Source organism: Hippopotamus amphibius, chromosome 6 (assembly GCF_030028045.1).
Source record: "Hippopotamus amphibius kiboko isolate mHipAmp2 chromosome 6, mHipAmp2.hap2, whole genome shotgun sequence".
Lineage (NCBI taxonomy): Eukaryota > Metazoa > Chordata > Mammalia > Artiodactyla > Hippopotamidae > Hippopotamus > Hippopotamus amphibius.
This window is the reverse complement of record NC_080191.1, coordinates 42,768,650-42,791,621: the sequence shown is the minus strand read 5'-3', so window position 1 is coordinate 42,791,621 and position 22,972 is coordinate 42,768,650. Positions and strand designations below refer to the sequence as shown.

The 22,972-nt window shown below is 39.3% G+C and overlaps 1 protein-coding gene across 2 annotated transcripts in view; it reads right to left on the bottom strand.

Annotated features, from left to right (window-relative positions):
* The window catches only part of PEX7 (peroxisomal biogenesis factor 7), a 90,257-nt gene extending 67,502 nt beyond the window's left edge, over positions 1-22,755 (bottom strand). For both annotated transcript variants that reach the window (XR_009054288.1, XM_057738675.1), the window contains exons 1-3: positions 22,526-22,755; positions 20,961-21,018; positions 19,936-20,086 (exon numbers count right to left, since the gene is read on the bottom strand). Coding sequence is in view for 1 of the 2 variants with exons in the window: in XM_057738675.1 (XP_057594658.1) it covers positions 19,936-20,086; positions 20,961-21,018; positions 22,526-22,655 (339 nt within the window). In the remaining variant the exon portion in view is untranslated. The remainder of the gene's footprint in view (positions 1-19,935; positions 20,087-20,960; positions 21,019-22,525) is intronic.
* Between the last annotated feature and the right edge of the window lie 217 nt (positions 22,756-22,972).

The window sequence follows — 22,972 nt, the reverse complement described above, 5'->3', positions numbered from 1 at the left end:
GCACTTTACATATTTTTTCTCACTTAATCTTCACTTATATGAAGTAGATGCTATGCCAAGGCCCAAAGAGGTTAAGCAATTTCTCCAAATTCCCAAAGCTAGTAAGTTGCAGAGCTGAAGTCCGAACCTGGGCAGCCTAATCACAGAGTCCACCTTTAATCATGATGCTAGGCTATCTGTACAATATGCTGCATGAAATGACTTTAAAATGGAACTTTTCAGTGACTTTGGACTGTGATATTTAGGAAATAAAACCCCGCCCATGTTGGCACTGCCCTTCATTGGCACTCCATTTGGGCCCAGACTGATTCCATTTTGTTTTCATGAATTATCCATATCCAAGAACTTAAAGCCCCTACCTATCTATCTACTTGGTGAGCCCTTGCTCACCTGTCAAGACTCAGCCTCTTTACATCCTCTGTGAAATAAGCCTCCCTTGATGAACCTCTCAAGCATTAAGGAGTTAGATGCTTCCTTCTGTGCTCTCTGACAGCATCTTACACCCACTTCTAGTTCAGCATTTACCATATTTTACTAAATTTAGTGTCAAGTACCTGCTAGATTTTGGAAAACTCATCATAAGCAAAAACCATCTTGTTTACGCTCATCGCAATATAATAGGCACTCAATAAATGTGAATTAAAACGATTTAACCAACCAAATTTATCTTCACAACCTGCATTGTTGCTAAGTAGTTACAAAAAGCTACTGTTGTCATGTTCGAGGATAACTGAACAAATACAATTAACGCTAACATTGTTAGCTCAGACTCCTCTGCCTCTACACTTTCCAGTGTGACACAGGACTTGAGACCTTATGACTTCTCACCTTTTAAAATCGCAAGAGCCTCCATGGGCTCAGCCCCAATAAGAACAAAAGATAGGACATAAGAAAACTATGCTGATGCCAGTGGCACTGCCAGGTATTTTATGTGACACACAACAAAGTGGCAAGTATCAGGGTCTAGAACAAAACCAAGCATAGGACATACATGGTAAGGTTAAAAATGGGATAAAAAAGAAGGAAATAAAGGTGACTCAATATATACTTTTAGCTTGTTTGTTTTACTGTGTTTAAAATACTAGGACATGGGAAAGTAACTAACAGTATAAGTCAGGATATTGTGTTTAAAACACAAAAACAAAAACTGTAGACCATAAATACAAAAGCTGGTGGGATGTGAAATTCAGCTTGATGCCCAGAAGAGAAGGATCCTAGCAGGGCCCTGAGGGCTAGCTAAAATGTCAGTAGCAGAAAGCAGAGGTGAAAACCGTGACCAGAAACTCCCCCAAAGACATGAACAGGGATCTAAAGCACCCTAGGGATTAGAACTAGTGAACACTGCAAGATAACACCAAGGTTTTGTGCCTGGGTACTGTCAGTGATGGTGGCATTAACAAAAGTGGAAGACTGGAGGAAGGGAGATAGCGGGTAATTTTAGACATAGTGAGTTTGAGGTGACAGCCTGACAGTCAAGTGGAAATGTCTAGGAAGAACAGGGTTTGGGCATTAACCTCAAGCCCTGAAAAAAGTTTACAACCAGAGAGATGTTTGGGAGACAGATGAAAAGGGACTGACTAGATTCCATCATCCCAATCCCAAGTCAAATAACTAATCTACCCAATAAATATTTATTAGGCACTTACAATGAACAAGGCATGTGGGAGGTACTCTCCCTACAGTGTCAGGCAAGACAAAGTCCCAGCCTTCATGGATCTTACACTTCAGCAAGGGAAGACAGGCCGTAAATACAAATACACAATTTTAGGTTGTGATTTTTAAAAAACTACAAAGAAAAAGAAAGCAAAATAAAAAGACTAGAAAACACGAACAAGGGCAGGGGGGTCACTGCTCAATAAAGGGGTCAGCGAAGGCCTCTCTGAGCAAAGACCTGAGTGCAGTAAGAGAGAGAACCCTGCAGATTTGAGGGGAAAGGTTTCCAGAAGAAGAGCAAAGAAAGCCTGAAGCAGGAAACAGGCTCGTCATGTCTGAGGAACAGCAAAGTGACAGGAGGGACAAGATCCCAAAAGGCCATGGTTATGAGTTTGTACATAGTTCTCTGAAGAGGCTACAATCATCAACCAGAAGCTACCATCTAGATTATAGCATCCTTCTAACTGCTCACCTCATCCATTCTTGCTCACCTTCAATCCATTATCCACAGTGGATAAAAAAATAACTTTTATAAAACACAAATTAATGTCACTCCCCTGGAGAAAGCCCTTCGGCGGTTTCATACTACACGGCTCCTGCAACTTACCATCTTCACTCAATACTGAGATTCATTCATGCTGTTGCTTATTAGCCAAAGGTCAAAATTATACAAAACTATGCAGGACTTAAGAGTGCGTGCATACGCATAAAACTAAAAGGAAAAACAAAGAAAACATAAATAGAAAATTCAGGATAGTGGTCGCCTCTGAGAAAAAAGGAGAATGAAGGGTTGACTCAGAAAAAAGGAGCTAGAGGAAGGACACAACCAGTAACTAGGGGCTCCGATGTTTTATTTCTTAAGCTAGATGATGAGTATGCAAGTGTTCATTATGTATTTTTACAACTCACATATTTCATATGCATGAAATATTTCCTAGGAAATGTTTTTAAACCTTCAATATGCTTTCACTGATCTTAGCATAATAGCCAAAATGCTAACTGCTCCAGGCACACAGGCTCAGTCCTTCCCCTGCAAGCATGCACTTTCCTTTGCCTCAAACCCAGTCCTCTGAGTAGTTAATCTCCACCTGAGTAGTTAATTCCTACTGTCCTCTCAGATTCAAGGATGCCCTCCTGTTCCCTTCCCCAGACAAGATCCTCCCCTCTCATTGCACTCTGTACATTCACCGCACTTATCCCATTCTAAATTAGATACCCAGTAACTAAATTAGATACCTAGAGAGGGCAAGGACCCTGCCTGACTTGTTCATCTTCCCTGTTAGGCCTTATACAGTTCCCTGCAGACAGTAGAGTTAACCAAAGTTTTTGAAATGAATGAAGGAACAGAGAAACAAATCTGAATGGAAAGCACATCTCACATTAGTCTACTCTTCCATCTTTTCCCTATTTCCAATTCCCCACTCCACTCCCACTCAAACAGCAGACATGGCAAATGGTTAAGTTAAATATAAAAAGAAGAGAGATATGCAGCTATGCTTTAAAAGCAGGGTCCTCTAAAGTCCTATCTTACAAAATTACTCTTGGTAGTGGTGAAGAAAATTAATCGGGAAACTACACAAAGAAAAAAAAACAAGGAAGAATATTTTGTGCTGCTTTATGAAATCTGAACTTCATCAAAACCTCAGTTTGAGGAAGACAAATTTTATTACTGAATCCAATTCCCAAAGAGCTCATTTTTAATCTACTGTACAGTATTGCCCTTTTTAAGTTGGTCTATTTAATTAAAAATCATCAAATTAAAAACTGTGTCCAGAATGTTCATACTTATCTGTATCAAAACAAAGGAAAGGGACACTGACTTTTAATTACTGAGCGATTAGGAAGGGCTATATATTTCTTTTAATGTGAAACAAATTAAAAATTCTTTTTCATTATAGATATTTTTAAATGCACAGAAGAGTAGAGAGAATAGCATAATAAATCCCTAGGTATCCATCACATACCTTCCATAATTATCAACATTTTACCCATCCTGTTTCACCTGTTCCATTACTGACTGGATAACTGCTGGAGTATTTTAACATCAGATCATTTCACTCACAAATACTTCAGAAGTAAGGATGTCTTCACTTTTTACATGAGCACAAGGCCATTTTCACACCTTAGATTAAAAACAGTTCCTTAACATCATCTAATACTCAGTCCATATTCATATTTCCCTGATTGTCTCAAAAACACCTTTTTACAGGTGGTTTATCTGAATGAGGATCCAAACAAAATCTATATTTTATACTTAGCTGTTATGTCTCTTAAGTCTTTTCTAATCTAGGAAAGTTCCCTTTCCCACCTTGGTTCAGGTACCCCCTACCCCACCAATGACATTTACTTGCTGAATAAACAAAGTTATTGGTCCTATGGAATGTTCTAAATACATTCTGGATTTGGCTAACTGTTTCCTCATGGTGGTGTTCCACTTTTTCCTCTACCCTTCCTATTTTCTTTAAATTGGAAGTTAGATCTAGAGGCTTGATTCGATTCAGTTCAGTCTCTTTTTTAGCTTCCTATTGTATTAGGAGGTGTGTAATTTTCTTGTTGACCCACTTTCAGTGATCCTAAGGTTGTTCATAAAATGTATCACTCAAATTAATGGTTTTAGCATCCACAGATAACCCTTGCCTAAGATCATTATTTCATTAGGGGCTACTAACTGGTGATTTTCTAATCCTATTATTCCTTCTGCATTTATGAGGTAGAATTCTATTACAAGAAATTTTCTGCACAAACTATTTGATTACCCCACAGTGAAACTGATACAGGAAAAGCAGGATAAATGCCTTGATTCTTTACCTTTATTTATAAAGTCATGAGCAAAAACTTTAAATGGATCAAATAACTTTTAAAATTTTTCAGCAAATTGATAAGCCTTACTATTGACCATGAAGACAAATTTTAACTATTTTTAAAAATGGTAATAAGCACACTGAAAATTAGATGTTGAAATAAATATTAAACTGAGTCTGTCATCTTTAAGGTCACTTTTAACTCACTCTCAACAGCACAGTGCTATAAGCCACGAAGTCAGAAACAAAATTCTCAATTCACTCCCTTTTCTTCCCTTCTGGATGAACTTTTAAAATTTTCTTATTCTGCCATTTCTATTATATATTCAGCAGCAGGCTAAGCTAAAGGCATTTTATGGGGCTCCAAAGACATAATGGCCACTGCAGTTAAACAATACAGAGAAGAATCCGATTCCTGCTTTGAGCTAAGTTTAGAAGCCATACAAAGGGAAAACGTCCAAGCTCTTTTCATTTCACCAAGACCTTTATCCCTTAAGGCCTAAAAGAGATCTAGGTCTTGCATTTCTCCTTTTTGCTTCAGTAACTACTTATCTGACTATCTGAAAATTGACTATTGGACTTAATTTATTCAACACTGTTCGTTGAATAGTCAACAAATATTTATTAGCTCCTCAAAACTCTATTTGACCTGAAATCAATCCTTTTAAGTGTTTCTGTATGTTTGGTATAAGAGACAAACTTTAAAAAAATGCTGTATTTCTCTTTAATGAAAAATGCCAACGATTTGGTATTATGATGCTGAGCTTTAGGTTGATTACCAGAAATTCTTTCTCTTAACAATCTCATGGAGGACGATCTTTCTGGGGGTCCTACGGTTCTCTACTCATCATTCAGCTTGGTGTGGTTTGACTTTACTAACAATCGTGAGAAAGAGGAAGTAATGTTGCAGCACGTAGTGATGGGTGACTCCCAACCACCAATCTCCCTTTCTCCTTGCTCGCAGAACCCCCGTTTTGTCCTTTAGGGAAAGCTTTGTGCCTTCCTCATCCCGGGGGTGAATCTTACTTCGGTGAAAGCACACAAGTGGTGGCTTGTTTCCCTCACAAGTGACAGAGTTATGACCGAGCGTGTGATGAGATGACAACGGGAACTACACTGGGGCGAGCAGAGCAGAAAGGCAGGAGGAACCTGGGTGTTTGCTGACACTGCCAAGCCCAAACTAAACAAACCTGGACCCATTCCACCTCCAAGTGCTGGCTATCTGAAATAACCAACTCTGACGGTTGAATTCACTTTTAGTTTGGTTTTCGCTTATGCTAACAGCCGAGGGCATCTAACTGATACAAATGCTTATCAAAAATTGCATTTAGGGGCTTCCTAGGTGGCGCAGTGGTTAAGAATCCGCCTGCCAATGCAGAGGTCACGGGTTCGATCCCAGCTCCAGGAAGATCCCACATGCCACGGAGCAACTAAGCCCGTGTGCCAAAAAAAAAAAAAAAAAATTTGCATTTGAAAAGAAAACGAGGAAGGACAACCTAAAACAATGTCTGAAAAAAAATCGATAAAATAGTCTTCAGTTCAAAAAACCAGCTACATAATTATACAATGATGTAAACCACTGGTTTAACAGTAGTACAAAGATCTTTACAAGTGAACTGAAAGTAACCCAACACTACAGCTTGGATGAGGAAAATGCACAGCCATGTAAGTAATATTACTAGAACTAGAGGCTCAAGATGGTGGCAAAGCTGTATAAAGCTCAGCACTAATAATCAATTTCTAGAATAATTAGGTTCACAACATTAAAAGCAACAATGAAAAACAGGAGATTACACAAAGGCATTTACCAGGAGGTGAAAGATACAGAGACTATGTAACTTGAGGACAGGTCAAAGATATTACAAATGCACAGTCTGGAAGAAGGAAAACTTACAGTAAGGGGGCATGATGGCTATTCTCAAGGATTCTCCTGGAAAAGAGGGATGGGACTTAGTCTCTCCACATCAGAGAAAGGTATCCGAAGCAACAGCTGGTTGATACTGAAAGTAGATTTGGGCCTAAGAGAGCAAATATCTAACCAACAGAGCAATCAAAAAGTCACATAAGTTATCACATGAGATACTGAAATTCACTTTCACTGAGATGAAGTAAAGACTGAGTGACCATCACATGGAACATTCTAGAACAGTATTTTCCAGAGTAGTAGCAGTACACACATCACTGGTTGTACAAGAGATGATTTTAACTGCTACATACATTTTATTTTATTCATTACATATTTATTTTACCGTATATGAAACAAATGTACATATTAAGTTAGCCATCAATTCCACGGTTTCATGAATATATGCTATTTTAGGATAAGTGAAATAACTATGTAAAGTTCATTTAAAGAAAAACATTATCCTTGCTCTATTCTCTATTCTCCAGATGATGCACTGCCTTGGTATTAATATTAGGTTTTTGTCTTTATCTTAGTTCTTAGTACAGTTGTCTAATTACATTCTGAGAATCTCCATTCTCTCTGGTGGTACTCCAGCTCATTTCTATATTTGATCCTAGCTTACAAAATCTCCCTGGATTGATGTTTGTAGGTGTAGGGTGTTATTTGTTGTTTGTTTGCTTTTGCTTTGTCTCTGATCTGTTCAGTTTCAGTTGTCAATTTCTGCAGGGTTTCTCTTTGAATATCTGATAGCACACTGGGGTTCTGTCAGGTCTTTCTAGAGCCTTATGTACTAACGGATTCAGTAATTGTGTGTCTTATACATGTATGTGTTTCCTAGACTGAATATTCGTTTAATCCAATACTTGGACATTAGTCTGAGGCTTGGACAGTCTTCTATAAACACCTCTATCACCAGGACAAGCAACCCCAAAAGCTTGGACAACCATGAGGAAACAAAGAAACACCATGCAGGCAAAGGAGCAGGAAAAAAACCCACAAGACCAAATAAATGAGGAGGAAATAGGAAAAATGCCTGAAAAAGAATTTAGAGTAATGATAGTTAAAATGATACAAAATCTCGATAACAAAATAGAGAAAGTACAAGAAACAGTTCATAAGAACTCAGAAAAACAAACAGCAATGGATAACAAAATAACTGAAATTAAAAATACTCTAGATGCTATAACCAGCAGAATGACTGAGGCAGAAGAACGAATAAGTGAGTTGGAAGATAGAATGGAAGAAATAAACGCCACAGAGCAGGAAAAAGAAAAAAAAATAAAAAGACTAGAAGACAGCTTCAGAGACCTCAGTGATAACCTTAAACGTATTAACATTCGAATTATAGGCATCCCAGAAGAAGAAGAAAACAAGAAAGGGTCTGAGAAAATATGTGAAGAGGTTCTAGTGGAAAACTTCCCCAACATGGGAAAGGAAATAATTCACCAAGTCCAAGAAGCACAGAGAGTCCCATACAGAATAAACCCAAGGAGAAATACACCAAGACACATATTAATCAAACTAACGACAATTCAACACAAAGAAAAAATATTAAAAGCAGCAAGAGAAAAGCAACAAACAACATATAAGGGAAAACCCATCAGGATAACAGCTGACCTTTCTACAGAAACTCTGCAGGCCAGAAAGGAATGGCAGGATATACTGAAAGTCCTGAAAGAGAGAAACCTACAGCCAAGAATACTCTACCCAGCAAGAATCTCATTCAGATTTGAGGGAGAAATCAAAAGCTTTCCAGACAAGCAAAAGTTAAGAGAATTCAGCACCACCAAACCAGCCTTACAACAAGTGCTAAAGGAACTTCTCTAAGTAGGAAACACAAGGAAAGGAAAACACTTACAAATACAAACCCAAAACAATTAAGAAAATGGTCATTGGAACACACATGTCAATAATCACTTTAAATGTAAATGGATTAAATGCTCCAACCAAAAGACACAGACTGGCTGAATGGATACAAAAACAAGACCCTTCTATATGCTGCCTACAAGAAACCCACTTCAGACCAAGGGATACATATAGACTGAAAGTGAAGGGTTGGAAAAAGATATTCCATGCAAATGGAAGTCAAAAGAAAGCTGGAGTAGCAATACTCATATCAGACAAATTAGACATGAAAGTAAAGACTATTAAAAGAGACAAGGAAGGGCACTACATAATGATCAAGGGATCCATCCAAGAAGAACATATCACAATGGTAAATATCTATGCCCCCAATATAGGAGCACCTCAATACATAAGGCAAATGCTAACAGCTATAAAAGGGGACATCGACAGTAACACAATAATAGTGGGAGACTTGAACACCCCACTTACATCAATGGACAGATCATCCAAACAGAAAATAAATAAAGACACACAAGCTTTAAATGACACATTAGACCATCTCGACTTAATTGATATTTATAGGACATTCCATCCAAAAACGACAGACTACACTTTCTTCTCAAGTGCACACGGAACATTTTCCAGGATAGATCACATCTTGGGTCACAAATCAAACCTCAGCAAATTCAAGAAAATTGAAATCATATCAAGCATCTTCTCAGACCACAACGCCATGAGACTAGATATCAATTACAGGAAAAAAACTGCAAAAAATACAAACACATGGAGGCTAAACAATTCACTCTTAAACAACCAAGGAATCACTACAGAAATCAAAGAGGAAATCAAAAAATATCTAGAAACAAATGACAACGAAAACACAACAACCCAAAACCTATGGGACGCAGCAAAAGCAGTTCTAAGAGGGAAGTTTATAGCAATACAGTCCTACCTTAAGAAACAAGAAAATGATCAAATAAACAACCTAACCTTGCACCTAAAACAACTAGAGAAAGAAGAACAAAGAAATCCCAAAGTGAGCAGAAGGAAAGAAATCATAAAGATCAGAGCAGAAATAAATGAAAAAGAAAGGAAAGAAACCATAAGAAAAATAAATAAAACTAAAAGCTGGTTCTTTGAGAAGATTAACAAAATTGATAAACCATTAGCCAGACTCATCAAGAAAAAAAGGGAGAAGATGCAAATCAACAGAATTAGAAATGAAAAAGGAGAAGTCACAACGGACACCTCAGAAATACAAAACATCATGAGAGACTACTACAAGCAACTATATGCCAATCAATTGGATAACCTGGAAGAAATGGATACATTCTTAGAAAGATACAATCTTCCAAGACTGAACCAGGAAGAAATAGAAACCATGAACAGACCAATCACAAGTACAGAAATTGAGGCAGTGATTAAAAATCTCCCAACACACAAAAGCCCAGGACCAGATGGATTTACAGGCGAATTCTATCAAACATTTCGAGAAGAGTTAACACCTATCCTTCTCAAACTCTTCCAAAATATTGCAGAAGGCGGAGCACTCCCAAACTCATTCTACGAGGCTACCATCACCCTGATACCAAAACCAGGCAAAGATGTCACAAAGAAAGAAAACTACAGACCAATATCACTGATGAATATAGATGCAAAAATCCTCAACAAAATACTAGCTAACAGACTGCAACAGCACATTAAAAAAATCATACACCACGATCAAGTGGGGTTTATCCCTGGGATGCAAGGATTCTTCAATATACGCAAATCAATCAACGTGATACATCATATCAACAAACTGAAGGAAAAAAACCATATGATCATCTCAATAGATGCAGAAAAAGCTTTTGACAAAGTTCAACATCCATTTATGATCAAAGCTCTCCAGAAAATGGGCATAGAAGGAAACTACCTCAACATAATAAAAGCCATATATGACAAACCAAAAGCCAACATTGTTCTCAATGGAGAAAAACTGGAAGAATTCCCTCTAAGAACAGGAACAAGACAAGGGTGTCCACTCTCACCACTGTTATTCAACATAGTTTTGGAAGTGTTAGCCACAGCAATCAGAGAAGAAAAAGAAATTAAAGGAATCCAAATTGGAAAAGAAGAAGTAAAATTGTCACTCTTTGCAGATGACATGATATTATATATAGAAAACCCTAAAGACTCTACCAGAAAACTGCTAGCACTAATTGATGAGTTTAGTAAAGTAGCAGGATACAAAATTAATGCACAGAAATTTCTTGCATTCCTATACACGAACAACGGAAGAGCAGAAAGAGAAATTAAGGAAACTCTCCCATTCACCATTGCAACCAAAAGAATAAAATACCTAGGAATAAACCTGCCTAAGGAGGCAAAAGACCTGTATGCAGAAAACTTTAAGACATTGCTGAAAGAAATCAAAGATGACACAAACAGATGGAGGGACATACCATGTTCCTGGATTGGAAGAATCAACATCGTGAAAATGACTGTACTACCCAAATCAATTTACAGATTCAATGCAATCCCGATCAAATTACCAATGACATTTTTCACAGAACTAGAGCAAGAAATCTTACGATTTGTATGGAAACGCAAAAGACCCCAAATAGCCAAAGCAATCTTGAGAAGGAAAAATGGAGTTGGTGGAATCAGGCTTCCTGACTTCAAACTGTACTACAAGGCCATAGTGATCAAGACAGTATGGTACTGGCACAAAAATAGAAAGGAAGATCAATGGAATAGAATAGAGAACTCAGAAGTAAGCCCAAACACATATGGGCACCTTATCTTTGACAAAGGAGGCACGAGTATACAATGGACAAAAGACAGCCTCTTCAATAAGTGGTGCTGGGAAAATTGGACAGCAACATGTAAAAGAATGAAATTAGAACACTTCCTAACACCATACACAAAAATAAACTCCAAATGGATTAAAGACCTTCATGTAAGGCCAGACACTATCAAACTCCTAGAGGAAAACATAGGCAGAACACTCTATGACATCCATCAAAGCAACATCCTTTTTGACCCACCTCCTAGAATCATGGAAATAAAATCAAGAATAAACGAATGGGACCTCATGAAACTGAAAAGCTTTTGCACAGCAAAAGAAACCATAAACAAGACTAAAAGGCAACCCTCAGAATGGGAAAAAATAATTGCCTATGAAACAACGGACAAAGGTTTAACCTCCAAAATATACAAGCAGCTCATGCAGCTTCATACCAAAAAAGCAAATAACCCAATCCACAAATGGGCAGAAGACCTAAATAGACATTTCTCCAAAGAAGACATACAGATGGCCAACAAACACATGAAAAGATGCTCAACATCACTCATCATCAGAGAAATGCAAGTCAAAGCCACAATGAGGTATCACCTCACACCAATCAGAATGGCCATCATCACAAAGTCTGGAAACAACAAATGTTGGAGAGGGTGTGGAGAAAAGGGAACTCTCCTGCACTGTTGGTGGGACTGTAAGTTGGTACAGCCACTATGGAAAACAATTTGGAGGTTCCTTAAAAAACTACAAATAGAACTACCATATGATCCAGTCATCCCACTCCTGGGCATATACCCAAAGAAAACCATAATCCCAAAAGAAACTTGTACCATCATGTTTATTGCAGCACTCTTTACAATAGCCAGGACATGGAAGCAACCTAAATGCCCATCAACAAATGAATGGATACAGAAGATGTGGCATATATATACAATGGAATATTACTCAGCTATAAAAAGGGATGAGATGGAGCTATATGTAATGAGGTGGATAGAACTACAATCTGTCATACATAGTGAAGTAAGTCAGAAAGAGAAGGACAAATATTGTATGCTAACTCACATATACGGAATCTAAAAATGGTACTGATGAACTCAGTGACAAGAACAAGGAAGTAGATACAGAGAATGGACTGGAGAACTCGAGGTATGGGAGGGGGCGGGGGGTGAAGGGGAAACTGAGAAGAAGCGAGAGAGTAGCACAGACATATATATACTACCAACTGTAAAATAGTCAGTGGGAAGTTGTTGTATAACAAAGGGAGCCCAACTCAAGGATGGAAGATGCCTTAGAGGACTGGGGCAGGGAGGGTGGGGGGGACTCGAGGGGGGGGCGTCAAGGAAGGGAGGGAATATGGGGATATGTGTATAAAAACAGTTGATTGAACCCGGTGTACCCCCAAAAATAAAAAAATTAAAAAAAAAAAAAATTAAAAAAAAAAAAAAAAAGAAAAACATTAAATCAGTATCTCCCAGGACGTCCTTGGTGGTGCAGTGGTTAAGAATCACCTGTCAATGCAGGGGACACGGCTTTGATCCCTAGTCCAGGAAGATGCCACACGGCACAGAGCAACTAAGCCCATGCGCCACAACTACTGAGGGTGCACTCCAGAGTCTGGGAGCCACAACTACTGAAACCCACATGCCTAGAGCCCATGCTCTGCAACAAGAGAGGCCAACCCAAAGTGAAGCCTTAGTGCTGCAACAAACAGTAGCCCCTGCTCACCACGACTAGAGAAAGCCCATGTGCAGCAATAAAGATCCAACACAACAGATTAAAAAAAAAAACAGTATCTCCCATTTAACATAACTGAATATATTATTTTATGATTTGTTAGTTACAGCCCTAGAATTTATATGGATAATTAATACAAGGCCCAAAGATTTAAGAACAAGAAAAAAAAAAAACTTTTGAGAGGAAAAATATTTTTTAAAAAGAAAGAAAAACATTAATTATAATATAAGTGGTATAAGAAAAAGGCAAAAATCATGAAGGTACCACAAAAATGTCTCAGTTTTGGGCATGCTGCTTGGTGGGAATTTTTGCATTGAACATCCTGAAACTAAAGTTCCTCCTTTGCTAATGTTGTCTTAGTATTCAACGGTTCTATGAAAACACAGTCATTTATAACTACATTTATTCAAAGAGCCTCCTTTACAATAAACTGGAAGAACTAAAATTTTCTGCTGTTTCCAGTCACATCTTAGAAATATTGATTTTTAGCCCTCTTCCAAGAGCACCAGAATTACAACTCACTGCTGAACAGTCATTGACAGAAAGACACTGGAACTCACCAAAAAAGACACCCCGCATTCAGAGACAAAGGAGAAGCTGTAGTGAGATGGTAGGAGCGGCACAATCGTGATAAAATCAAATCCCATAACATCTGCGTGAGTGACTCACAAACTGGAGAACAGTTATTCCACAGAAGCCCACCCACTGGAGTGAGGGTTCTGAGCCCCACGTCAGGATTCCCAACCTGGTGGTGAAGCAACTGGAGGAGGAATCCCCAGAAAGTCAGACTTTGAAGGCCAGCGGGATTTGACTGCTCCATAGGACCCAGGGAAACAGAGACTCTGCTCTTGGAGGGCACACACAAAGTGGTGCGCACACCAGGACCCAGGGGAAGGAGCAGTGATCCCATAGGAGACTGAACCAGACCTACCTGCTGGTGTTGGAGGGTTGCCTGTAGAGGTGGGGGGCAGCTGTGGCTCACCGTGGGGGCAGAGACACTGGTGGCAGGGGTTCTGGGAAGTGCACATTGGCGTGAGCCCTCCCGGAGTCTGCCATTAGCCCCAATAAAGAGCCTGGGTGCTGGGTTGCCTCAGGCCAAACAACCATCAGGGTAGGAATGCAGCCCCACCCATTGGCAAACAAGCAGATTAAAGTTTTACTGAGCTCCACCCACCAAAGCAACATCCAGCCCTACCCACCACCAGTCCCTCTCATCAGGAAGTGCACACAAGCCTCTTAGCATCCTCCACAAGAGGGCAGACAGCAGTATCAAGCAGTACCAGCAGTATTTCGTTCTGTGGAAGTGAAGATCACAGCCACAGAAAGATAGAGAAAATGAAAAGGCAGAGTACTTTGTACCAGATAAAGGGACAAAATAAAACCCCAGAAAAACAGCTAAATGAAGTGGAGATAGGCACGCTTCCAGAAAAAGAATTCAGAATATTGATAGTAAAGATGATCCAGGACTTTGAAAAAAGACTGGATGCAAAGATGGAAAAGATGCAAGAAAAGTTTAACACAGGCCTAGAAGAATTAAAGAACACACAAACAGAGATAAGCAACACATAACTGAAATGAAAAATACACTAGAAGGAACCAGCAGCAGATTAACTGAAGCAGAAGGGAGGATAAGTGACCTGGAAGACAGAATGGTGAAAATCACTGGCGCAGAAAAGAATAAAGAAAAAACAATGAAAAGAAGTTAAAACAGCCTAAGAGACCTCTAGTACAATGTTAAACACATCGACATTCACATTATAGGGGTCCCAGAAGGAGAAGAGAGAGAGAAAGGACTCAAGAAAATATTGGAAGAGATTATAGTCAAAAACTTCCCTAACATGGGAAAGGAAATAGCCACCTATGTCCAGGAAGTGCAGAGAGACCCAGGCAGGACAAACCCAAGGAGAAACACGCCAAGGCACACAGTAGTTAAACTGACAAAAAGTAAAGACAAAGAAAAATTATTAAAAGCAACAAGGGAAAAATGACAAATAACATACAAGGGAATTCCCATGAGGTTAACAGCTGATTTCTCAGCAGAAAATTCTTCAAGCCAGAAGGCAGTGGCACGATATATTTAAAGTGATGAAAGGGAAGAAACTACAACCAAGAATACTCTACCCAGAAAGGATCTCATTCAGATTCAATGGAGAAATCAAAAGCTTTACAGACAAGCAACAGCTAAGAGAATTCAGCACCACCAAACCAGCCCTACAACAAATGCTAAAGGAACTTCTCTAAGTGGGAAACACAAGAGAAGAAAAGAACCTACAAAAACAAAAACAAAACAATTAAGAAAATGGTAATAGGAACATACATATTGATAATTACCTTGAATGTAAATGGACTAAATGTTCCAACCAAAAGACACAGACTGGCTAAATGGATACAAAAACAAGACCCATATATATGCTGTCTACAAGAGACCCACTTCAGACCTAGGGACACATACAGACTGAAAGTGAGGGGATGGAAAAAGGTATTCCATGCAAATGGAAATCAAAAGAAAGCTGGAATAGCAATACTTGTATCAGATAAAATAGACTTTAAAATAAAAAATGTTGCAAGAGATAAGAAAGGACACTACATAATGATCAAGGGATCAATCCAAGAAGAGGAGGTAACAATTATAAATATATATGCAACCAATATAGGAGCCCCTCAATACATAAGGCAAATGCTAACAACTATGAAAGAGGAAATCGACAGTAACACAATAACAGTGGGGGACGTTAACACCCCACTTACACCAATGGACAGATCATCCACACAGAAAATTAATAAGGAAACACAAGCTTTAAATCACACAATAAACCAGCTTGATTTAATAGATATCTATAGGACATTACATTCCAAAACAGCAGATTACACGTTCTTCTCAAGTGCACATGGAACATTCTCCAGGATAGATCACATTTGGGTCACAAATCAAGCCTTGGTAAATTTAAGAAAACTGAAATTATAACAAGCATCTCTTCCGACCACAATGCTATGAGAGTAGAAATCAATTACAGGAAAAAAACTGTGAAAAACACGAACACATGGAGACTAAACAATACGCCACTAAACAACCAAGAGATCACTGAAGAAATCAAAGAGGAAATCAAACAATATCCAGAGACAAATGACAATGAAAACACAATGATCCAAAACCTATGCGATGCAGCAAAGGCAGTTCTAAGAGGGAAGTTTATAGCAATACACTCCTACCTCAAGAAACAAGAAAAACCCCAAATAAACAATCTAACCTTACATCTAAAGAAACTAGAGAAAGAAGAGCAAACAAAACCCAATTAGTAGATGGAGAGAAATCATAAAGATCAGAGCAGAAATAAATGAAATAGAAACAAAGAAAACAATCGCAAAAATCAATAAAAGTAAAAGCTGGTTCTTTTGAGAAGATAAACAAAATTTATAAACCTTTAGCAAGACTCATCAAGAAAAAGAAGGAGAGGACTCAAATCAATAAAATTAGAAATAAAACAGGAGAAGTTACAATGGACACCACAGAAATAAAAAGCACCATAAGAGACTACTACAAGCAACTATATGCCAATAAAATGGACAACCTGGATGAAATGGACTGATTCTTAGAAAGGTATAACCTTCTAAGACTGAATCAGGAAGAAATAGAAAATATGAACAGACCAATCACAAGTCATGAAATTGCAACTGTGATTAAAAATCTTCCAACAAACAAAAGTCCAGGACCAGATGGTGAATTCTATCAAACATTTAGAGAAGAGCTAATATCAATCCTTCTCAAACTCTTCCAAAAAATTTCAGAGGAAGGAACACTCCCAAACTCATTCTATGAGGGCACCATCACCCTGATACCAAAACCAGACAAAGATGCTACAAAAAAAGAAAATTATAGGCCAATATCACTGATGAATTTAGATGCAAAAATCCTCAATAAAATACTAGCAAACAGAATCCAACAACACATTAAAAGGGCCATACACCATGATCAAGTGGGGTTTATCCCTGGAATGCAAATCAATCAATGTGATATACCATATTAACAAATTGAAGGACAAAAACCACATGATCATCTCAATAGATGCAGAAAAAGCTTTTGGCAAAATTCAACATCCATCTATGATAAAAACTCTCCAGAAGGTGGGCATAGAGGGAACCTATCTCAACATAATAAAGGCCATATATGACAAACCCACAGTAAACATCATTCTCAATGCTGAAAAACTGAGAGCATTCCCTCTAAGATCAGGAACAAGACAAGGAGGTCCACCCTCGCCACTACTATTCAACATAGTTTTGAAAGTCCTTGCCACAGCAATCAGAGAAGAAAAAGAAATAAAAGGAATCCAAATTGGAAAAGAAGAAGTAAAACTGTCACTGTTTGCAGACGACATGATACTATACCTAGAAAATCCTAAATATGCCACCAGAAAACTACTTGAGCTAATCAATGAATTTGGTAAAGTTGCAGGATACAAAATTAACACACAGAAATCTCTTGCATTTCTATACACCAACAATGAAAGGTCAGAAAGAGAAATTAAGGCAACAATCCCATTCACCATTGCAACAGAAAGAATAAAATACCTAGGAATAAACCTAACTAATGAGGTAAAAGACCTGTTCTCAGAAGACTATAAGACACTAATGAAAGAAATCAAAGACAACACAGACAGATGGAGAAATATACCATGTTCTTGGACTGGAAGAATCAACATTGTGAAAATGACTATACTACCCAAAGCAATCTACAGATTCAATGCAATCCCGATCAAATTATCAATGGCATTTTTTACAGAAGTAGAACAAAAAATCTAAAATTTGTATGGAGACACAAAAGACCCAGAATAGCCAAAGCAATCTTGAGGGAAAAAAATGGAGCTGGAGGAATCAGACTCCCTGACTTCAGACTATACTACAAAGCTACAGTAATGAGGACAATATGGTACTGGCACAAAAACAGAAATACAGATCAATGGAACAGGATGGCAAGCCCAGAGATAAACTATGGTCAACTAATCTATGACAAAGGAGGCAAGGATATACAATGGAGAAAAGACAGCCTCTTCAATAAGTGGTGCTGGGAAAATTGGACAGCTACATGTAAAAGAATGAAATTAGAACACTCCCTAACACCACACACAAAAATAAACTCAAAATGGATTAAAGACCTAAATGTAAGGCCAGACACTATAAAACTCCTAGAGGAAAACATAGGAAGAACACTCTTCGACATAAATCACTGCAAGATCTTTTTTGATCCACCTCCTAGGACAACAGAAATAAAAACAAAAATAAATAAGTGGGACCTAATGAAACTTCAAAGCTTCTGCAGAGCAAAGAAAACTATAAGCAAGACAAAAAGACAACCCTCAGAATGGGAGAAAATATTTGCAAACGAATGAACAGACAAAGGATTAATCTCCAAAACATATACACAGTTCATCCAGCTCAATATCAAAAAACAAACAACCCAATCAAAAAATGGGCAGAAGACCTAAACAGGCATTTCTCCAAAGAAGACATATGGATGGCCAAAAGGCACATGAAAAGCTGCTCAACATCACTAATTATTAGAGAAATGCAAATCAAAACTACAATGAGGTATCACCTCATACCAGTGAGAATGGGCATCATCAGAAAGTCTACAAACAGTAAATGCTGGAGAGGGTGTGGAGAAAAGGGAATGCTCCTGCACTGTTGGTGGGAATGTAAATTGATACAGCCACTATAGAGAACAGTATGGAGGTTCCTTGCAAAACTAAAAACAGTTACCATATGACCCAGCAATCCCACTACTGGGCACATACCCAGAGAACACCATCATTCAAAAAGACACATGCACTCCAGTGTTCATTGCAGCACTATTTACAATAGCCAGGACATGGAAGCAACCTACATGTCCATTAATAGATGAATGGATAAAGAAGATGTGGTACATATATACAATGGAATATCACTCAGCTGTAAAAAGGAATGAAATTGGGACATTTATAGAGACATGGATGGACCTAGAGACTGTCATACAGAGTGAAGTGAGTCAGAAAGAGAAAAACAAATGTCATATATTAACACATATATGCAGAATATAGAAAAATGGTACAAATCAACTGGTTTGCAAGGCAGAAATAGAGACACAGATGTGGAGAACCAACATATGGACACCAAGTGGGGAAAGTGGGGGGGTGGGGGTTGCGGTGGGATGAATTGGGAGATTGGGATTGCCATATATACATTACTAATAAGAAAAAAAATATCAAATTGTACATTTTGGATATATGCAGTTTATTGTATGTCAATTGTATCCCAATAAAAGTTCTTAAAGAAGAAAAAAAAAAAGAAATATTGATTTTCAATAGCTAGAACTATAAAAATGTCTAGAATTTTCACATAACCAGTCTATTATTACAAAAGACTAACATTCTTGCACCTAATAAGCATTTACTGAAGGCCTTCCATGAGCCAGGCAAAATTTTGCAAGTAAATCTGCAAGTTTTCATTTGAAAGATCTACTGCTACCTTGAGAAAATTTTTAAAATATTTAAGGTAAAATACCAAAAGAGAATGTCTTTACCATCATGTTCATTAAAAGTATCTCTGTTTTTTTTTCTTCTTTTTTTTTAATTTATTTATTATTTTTTGGGGGGGTACACCAAGTTCAATCATCTGTCTCCATATCTATGTATTTTAATATGACTTAAGGCCAAACTATTTTCTATGCTACCCATACACACACACAATACCTAGCACATGAAAGAGATTTAGTTTTTAAACTTCTTCGGTAAGCTCTGCCTTATATTCAGTATTTCATGTTCTTGCTTCAATACATTCTGAAAATCCTTAGGAATCTTAGTGAAGCCCTAAAGGCAATCTCATGACATCTTTGCGAGAAGTCCACCTACCTCTATCTTAAGGCAGTGCATGGAGGCATATACTTCCTTACAGCTTAAAGAAAGCGACGGGCCTCTGGAGGAAACAGTGCCACAGTATACTTCCCACCAGGGGCATTTTTTACTGACTAATGAGAAGGCTGACCTTTTCTTCCTTCCCAGCTCTTTAGGCCGAAAGGTACTTTACGTCTGAATAATCAAATAACAAGTGACATCTAACATGAACAAGAAACACTAAAGCTTAAACTTCTTGTCCCCTGAAGACATTTCCCCGTGTTTCCACCCCCGAATGGATTTCAACCAAAAAAAAAAAAAATCAGCCCAGAAAGATTCCCTTCGTACCTCCTGAGTGTGTTCCTTATAGACCTGCAGTGGCCCTGCAGCTCGGGCGGTGTCCCAGAGCTGTAACGAGCCATCACCACTACAGGTGACCAGCACGTGCTCATTGTTCTCACTCCAGGTCACGTCAAACAAACCATCGTTCCAGTCGAAGCTACACCAGGAAAATTAAAACCAAAAAAATGTAGTTACATAGGCAGCTGAACATAAAATAGCAATCTTTTTTTTTTTTTTTTTTAGTTTATCACATATTTTAACACACATTATCTCACATGGTCTTCACAAATATGGGAGATTCATAGAGCAGGCACTTGACAGATGTGGAAACAAGTTCAGAGAGCTTAAAAGAAGAGCCCAGTCACACAGCTAGAAAACTGCACAGCTAGAGTAAAATCAGGGCTGCCAACTAGAAATATGCCATCTTTTACATGAGGACATGCGGCCTCACCTGGGTGCTCACTGTTTTCTGTGGTTCACAGGAGGGAAGAACAAGCACTTGAAAATACTAATCTAGATCAACACTTGCAATGTTTCCCATCAATCTTTCACCTGAGCTGTCAGCAGGTAGCTATTTTCTGGTGGAATTTCCTTTCCTTCCTTTACCCTTGACTAACTCTGATGGAGATGTTAACAAGTCTAACAGTCACACAGACAAGACAGGCATCGAAGGAAGAAAGGGAAAGAGGCGATCACCCACAAAATGGATAATTAGGTCCTGAATGAGTAAAGCTAAAGTACACTAAGAAGAAAACAAAGATAGGAACGTCAAACAGTATACCAAGCAGCTCACATTTTTTTTGTTTCAGTTGTATCATTTATAAGCGAATACTAAGAGACAAGAGCTTTAGAAGAAAAGTGACATAATCACAAGTTAATGGCAAAAATAAGTTCTATGCTGTGCAAATCCTGAAGGTTCTTTTATATTGCAAATTAAAACATCTTATTGATTACAAAGATTCAAAACCTAATTTTATTAAGGCCTTAAAAGCAACAGAGAAATACATATATAATAGTTAGAGTCATCTTACCTTCTAAAAAGCGTAAGCCCAGATTCATTTTGATCCAATATTAGCAGGGTTCCACAGCCTAAGGAGAAAAATGTTGAGCTCATGCTCTTGAACCTGATGGGGGACCACGTCAAGGCAAGGGGGTACCAAGTACTGAGTACCAATTTTACAGTCACAAATTTCTCCCTAAAGTTACCTGAGGCCACGTATACAAAATGATCAGGATTGCGCTCTCCATTTCTGTCTCTCTCTCTACACTGTGCTTCAATAATTAAATATTAAGTTTACCATCTCACCTATGCCTGGAATCCAGACACAGCTCTAACAGGGGAGGGATATTTAAGCGCATACTCTATGCCCAGGCAGGATGACAGGCACACAAACCTCCCAAACAGGTGTTATCGACCCTATTTACAGGTGAGAAACCTCAGGCTAATAGACCCCAGGGATTGTGTACCTTCTACTACATCACACTGCCTTCACAATAAATCTAAAATACATTCAGCATGGGATTTTAAAACAAAATACGTAGTGGAATTTACCACACACTTGGTGGTAAAGTGCTGAACGCAATGTATCATAATCTACCAAAGGGGAATTATTTTACTAAAGAAAGGATCAGCGTATTTTAAGAGTTTTATTTGTTACAGGGTTGGAGGGGAAAAAACTCTTCTATTTAAACATGACTAACTTTTTTAAAAAATACATCAGCTCCTTTTAAGAAGTTTTTTTTTTCAAGGATGTAATTTAAAATATCATTACAAACTCACGAGTCTTCAACCTAAACGGTGGGCAAATACTGTAAATCTGAATTTGCAACCACTAAAAGCTAATGGTGAAAATATAAGGCAAATATTTCTCTCCCTCTCAGTTTTAGAAATCACTAAATCACAGTAGGAACCCACAAAAAATACTATCGAGAGTGGCATTATGCAGTGAACTGTTTCATAGACTTTCAGTGTGTATACAACAGCTACGAGATCAATTAAAAGAAAGCCTGAAGTCAAGAATGGTAGCCCGCCTTTCAACCTTGACTAGGACCAGAGACCATTAACCCGAATCTCTAACTGCATGCACATGTACGTATTCCTCCGGAGATAACAAAAGGCGAGAACAGAACTTAAGTTTGTTGGCACTTGCGGGGAAACTCCTGGCGTCGGCTCGATTGCGGCCTGTGGGGAATGTGGTCCAATTAGCGGGTACTGGGGTGACCCCGCAGGCCGTCTTCCAAGTCCTGTTGGTCCCGTCGGACCGATAGGAGGGGTCACACACGTTCAGCCCGCTCTCCGCAGGGCCGCGTGTACCTGGAGGGGTGTGTGTCACGGGGAGCGATGGTATCGGTGCACTCTAAGGAATGAGGACGAGGGGCCCTACGCATCTTCCACACTGTCACTGTAAAAGATGATGGACTCTAGACCAACTCCCCACACTGGGCAGGGCGGCCAGGGAGCCAGCCGTTCCTCGGCTTCCCCCGGTGTTCTTCTGGGGCGCCGTCTACTGTCGGCAGTGCTTTCCGCCCAGCGGGAGGAGCGGCAGCTGGCTGGAACCCGCCCCCGCCCCGGCGGCTCGGCGCGGCCCGGCCTCACCCGCGATGCCGTAGTGCTGCGCGGCGGCGCAGGCCAGGCGGCCCGGCAGGTACGGGGAGAACTCGGCGGCGTAGCCGTGGCGGCCGGGCACCCGCAGCGTCCGCACCGCTCCACCGCGCGCCGCGCTCATCCCGCCCGCCGCCTGCGGGCCTCGCCGCCCCGGCCGTCGAAGCCCTTCCGACTTGGAAGCGGACGGTCCGGGCTCGCTAAGGGAGTTAGAGAAACCCCAGCGCCCGAGGCGGAAGTGAGGACACCGGGTGCCCTGAATGCTAGGTTTCCATTGGTCCGCAAAAGAAAGGGCATTGACTCTGACGGAGGCCATTCTTGGTTTGGGCAAAGCGAATGCTTGGTGCCGGCTGTGATGAAGTAGACGTGAGGACGGTGTTTCTAGGGTTAGGTGGTGACTCTGACACCTTTCGTTTTTCCATATCAGCCTCCACCGCGGGC